This window comes from Saccostrea echinata, unplaced genomic scaffold (assembly GCF_033153115.1).
Source record: "Saccostrea echinata isolate AGI-Se365-2 ecotype Australia unplaced genomic scaffold, CSIRO_AGI_Sech_v1 ptg000016l, whole genome shotgun sequence".
In the NCBI taxonomy this organism is placed as follows: domain Eukaryota; kingdom Metazoa; phylum Mollusca; class Bivalvia; order Ostreida; family Ostreidae; genus Saccostrea; species Saccostrea echinata.
The window spans coordinates 3804045-3808532 of NW_026889765.1; the positions used below are offsets into that span (position 1 = coordinate 3804045).

Consider the following 4488-nt stretch of genomic DNA (forward strand, 5'->3'; position numbering starts at 1 on the left):
AAGATATCCGTATTTCTGAATCCCTATGTCTTTTTGTTAGATGGTAATATATAAATCAAAATTAACTATTAATGTATTTTAAGTTATCCGATGTTACCATGGCAATTATGATGTTAATTTCTAGAATAATATTGCTATACTGTAAACCAACTATTATTCGCGTTATCTTTAATTCTTTACAAATACAAAGCAAAATAATTGGTTCGCGGCGGTTAATATCCGCGAGTTCAAGTAGGTCGCGAAACTCTCGGATATTTCTCGCACGCAAATTAAAGTTGGTTTACAGTATTTTTTGACATAAGAACACTTGTTTTCATTGTTTCTCTACTGTTGGCGATTAAGAATGGTCAGGTAACTCCTAGCATAAGTGAATTTGAAGCGTCATATGCCAAATGTACCTATAGTTACATGTGCCACTTATTTAGAGGGATGTTTCAAATCATTCCTTCTCAGCATGTGGCAACAAGGTTTCTGTGTAAATGATAGAGTTTGGCTTAGTCTTCTTTTTTCAAAGTTTATTAAAGATTCAAAGTAGGTGAAAAACTCAATTTTTACATCTGTATCTTTTTATCAAAAACATTGGAACCAAACGTTTTTGATACATTTGTATATGTTCCTGGTGTCATTAGTAATAACATGAAGCAAAGCTACATCAAAATCGGTGACCATGCAAGCCAAAAAAGTATAAAGAGTAACAGAGAATTGCTTTGAAAAAAATCATGACAAGTATTTTACCTCCGATATACTATGATGTTCCGATGTTTTGATAAAACTGTCTTCTTTTGGGTATGTCTATAAATTAAAGGAAATTGATAAATACTCTAAATGAGTACCGATCATACAATTTTTATATCAAATTGTATTTACAAAAGACTGGATTAACACTTCATCTTACCTTTCTGGTTTCTTCTAATGATTTTCGAAGTCCTTTTATTATTTCATCTTTTTTACATAACAGTTCCTATTGAAAACACGAACTTATTTCAGACAAATGGTATGTATTAATTCTGTAAAGATTTAATTACAGTGTTTGACATTAATTAACAAAGTGAATCCAAATTTTACTCTGCTTTACCTTCATTTCCTGAAATTCATTTTCCCTTTGTTCAGATTTCTGGTCAACTTGAGTCTAAAATATGAACCAAACAATAAAAACTTCAAGTATCCTGTTATCACCATAAGCAATAGCTTTATAATATTTCCTATATGGAACGCCTCACTTAACTTGCCTTATGTGGATAACATTCATATTTGGATGATACTCGTTCAATATTTTCTGGATCTTCCTTCAGTAAATGCTGATGCTTTGACATTATTTGCTGATACATATACTTTTATGGTTTATGAAGATATTATGGCAGTTCGTGTTGCTACATCTTCGTTTTATGGTGAGACTCTGACATTACATTTCATTACTAGTATATACATGTACCAATACACTGACATAACATGCTTTAAACTTGCTTTCACAAGTTTCTACTTTGTCTTCATTAAAGTATTGAATTGTAAATTTTTGATGTACTTGTACATTGTATCATAATACGGACGGCTGTGCTGACAAATTGAATAACGCGCCCTAGCACGTCATAAAATTTGTCTGCATAGCCTTTCGTGTTATAGCACAATGTACTTCAAAAATTTTAAATTCAATGCTTATATTCAAGATGATTTCTCGGTAAGTTGATATAACATCTTTTTTTAAAAATAAATTATGCCTGTTTACATATTACACATCGTCCTTGTATAGATAAATTGATGGTGCAATCGTTAATATTATACGCGAGCGTAAATTTTTTTCCGTTGTGGCGTTGCTCTTTTACGGCATTCAAAGTATGTGACGTCGACATAAACTTCCTAACTTAACCTTTGCCACCTCTATCCGAGTTATTGCGTTGTACATATCGTGGCTTTTCACACATTTTATGAGGAAATTACACGTCGAATGTAAATATATGATAATGTAATGACATCAAGTGTTCTTATTCATAATGTGCTGATACTTTTAATTAAATGTTGATGCTTTATTATTTCATTATATGCTGATACTTTGAATTAAATGCTGATGCTTCATTATATGATGATTCTTTGTTATGTTGTGATTGAAACTTATAGATGGTAAAATGCTTCAAATTGAGTTTCTGAAAGCAAGTCAGGCTCTTTTAACAAGTGTGGTAACATAACGAGGGTTGCAATATTGTCATAACTATTTTGAAAGGAAAACAAAGCCAGATATGATTTGAAAGATGTCTATCCAAGAATTTAAAGTTGTTGGTTATTCAAAAAGAGCCTAGATAATAATCTTAGAATCAAATGTGTCTCAAATAGTTAACTAAACTTTATGATAGAATCAACGCTTTTACTAAAGTAAATCAAAGTTTCTATAACAGTAAATCAATGTCTTGTTTCTACGAATTTCAAATTGCTATATTTTTAGTTCTCCGATTCTTTAATGCAAATGGAATTATTACTTGTTTATTCACATATTATTCCTAAAATTCCCCAAATTTAAATCATTAGAAAGGAATTAAAGGGATACTGAGTCTCTAAATCTCGGGGAAAAGTTTTAAATTAAAATTTCGTAGAATGTCAAAGTATTTACTATAGTAAACAATAGTTTACTATTATGATAAATTACAATTAACAATAGAAAAATTATGTTAGGGATCTAGAGAAGAAAAAAAATCACATGAATGTTATTCAAAAAAGGCAGCTGAGGCATTCCATAATTTGAGCTTTAATCTACCTACTGATGATTTATGATTCTACTTTGCACTGTTTTGTAACCATGAAGTTATCATTAGGATTTTATTTAAAATGTACATCTCAAAAGTGAGAGTTTGGAGTGCAAACCCTTGACCTGTCCCATTTTTCTTAAATAAATGTTTTCTTCTCTACTTTATTTGTTGGATTTATAATTTACTATATACTTGCAAAGTATAACGAACAGTGATTTATCTCATAAATTCTAGAAACAACTTAAATCGTCAATAAGGTTAATACATGGACCTCTTGGTATACCAAAGGTGAAATCAGGTGCTTAAGAGGAGTATATAAGCATCTCCTGTCGACCGGTCACACCCATTGTGAACCTTCGGAATTAATGTAAACAAGGTTACCTATACTCAAAATTAGTATTAAAAATGCCTAATAATAGGTATGAAACATGTCAGTCAAAATCCGACCCAACGTTATGTTGTATTTGCAAACAAGGTTATTTTAACGACCATATGGAATTTGCGAAATGCTACTTTAAACGAGACTTACAGTTTTTAATTTTTCCAATAACTTTCCAAGAGCCGTTATAAGCTCATCTTTTTCCAGTAACAGTTCCTGTGGAAAATTTGAGGACTCATTCTATTTATATTATAAGTATTTCCATGAATATTAAATGGAATCTATTATCAGTAGTGAAAATTAAGTTTTAATTATTGACATGAACCTGAATATAAGATTGGTATACCTTTGATTCTTTGACTTCATTTTTCATCTGTTCCATTTTTTGTTCAGCTTGAGCCTAGAAAAAGAACAAAAAAGATCAGTTTTGTGATGTTATAATTAAGAGGCCCTGCTCAGGCTTGTTATGACAGAATATATGCACATCAGTACATAAATATTTTATATTCCAGAGCCTCCAGGTCTTTTATATTTCCCTCTTGAAGAGTTTTGTCACTATGAAATTTCTTTCTCGTCATAAAATTTTATCTTAAAATGAAAGAGTTTGTGAAAATAATAAAATGATGCACTTGATTTATTATCAGAACTAGGAGCACCAGCTCCTTTGCCAGCAGCATATTGTTCAATTAAACTCTAAATCGCTTTTACGTGCTATCTTCTAACTGTTTAACTCTTCTTTTTGAAGATTTTTTCTGGGATTTATTCTATACAACAATATAAAATCCTGAATATTAAGTTGAATTTTGTGAAATAAATAGCCTTAACCTGTATTTTGCTCTGCTGGACTTTCATCTCTTGTATGTTCTCTTCCACTTGTTTAATTCTCTGTTCCTTGGCTTGAACCTGGGTCTAGGAAAAGAAACCCCAAGAAATATTCTAAAATTATCAAATAAGACAAGATATTAAACAATCCAGGTCTTGAAAAGTATTGTCAGACTTCAGTTACCTCAAGTTCTTTCATGATTTCCCTTTGCAATGCTTGGTAATCAAGAAATTCTTTATCTTTCTCACGTAGCTTCATCTACAAATGGGAGGAATTGTTAACTTGACAGAAACTAGGTGCATCAGAACAAGCAGAACTCTGTGTCTTTTTCGTGATGATAAGTGTATAGTTCATGCATATACCTGATAATCGTTTTCTATGTCATATGGCCTTTGCTTTAAATCATCTTCCTAGATTCATAAAATAAATTTTAAATAGTTAAAGGAATGAACATTATATCTATCCTTCAAACATTTTCATGCATTTTACAAATATCAGCAAATATAACTCGAGTGAAATTTGGTATAATTTTAAATGTAGTACACTTCATA

General features: G+C 30.7%; 1 protein-coding gene across 1 annotated transcript; it reads right to left on the reverse strand.

The window, feature by feature from the left end:
• Nucleotides 1–886: 886 nt before the first annotated feature.
• LOC133188745 (calcium-binding and coiled-coil domain-containing protein 1-like) lies at nt 887–4195 on the reverse strand. The gene is made up of 6 exons (XM_061324235.1): nt 4121–4195; nt 3940–4023; nt 3461–3514; nt 3265–3330; nt 1076–1129; nt 887–961 (listed from the first exon to the last, which is right to left on the reverse strand). Exons 1-6 carry the CDS (start codon nt 4193–4195, stop codon nt 887–889), a joined length of 408 nt encoding a protein of 135 aa, XP_061180219.1.
• Between the last annotated feature and the right edge of the window lie 293 nt (nt 4196–4488).

Bases quoted from the DNA above. Each gene is read 5' to 3' on its own strand.
- LOC133188745 (XM_061324235.1), bottom strand. From the start codon at position 4,195: ATGAAGCTACGTGAGAAAGATAAAGAATTTCTTGATTACCAAGCATTG. The intron at 1,130-3,264 runs GTAAGTCTCGTT...TTCATATTTTAG, and splicing joins TATTGGAAAAATTAAAAACT to ACTCAAGTTGACCAGAAATC. The intron at 962-1,075 runs GTAAAGCAGAGT...TGTTTTCAATAG, and splicing joins ATGAATTTCAGGAAATGAAG to GAACTGTTATGTAAAAAAGA.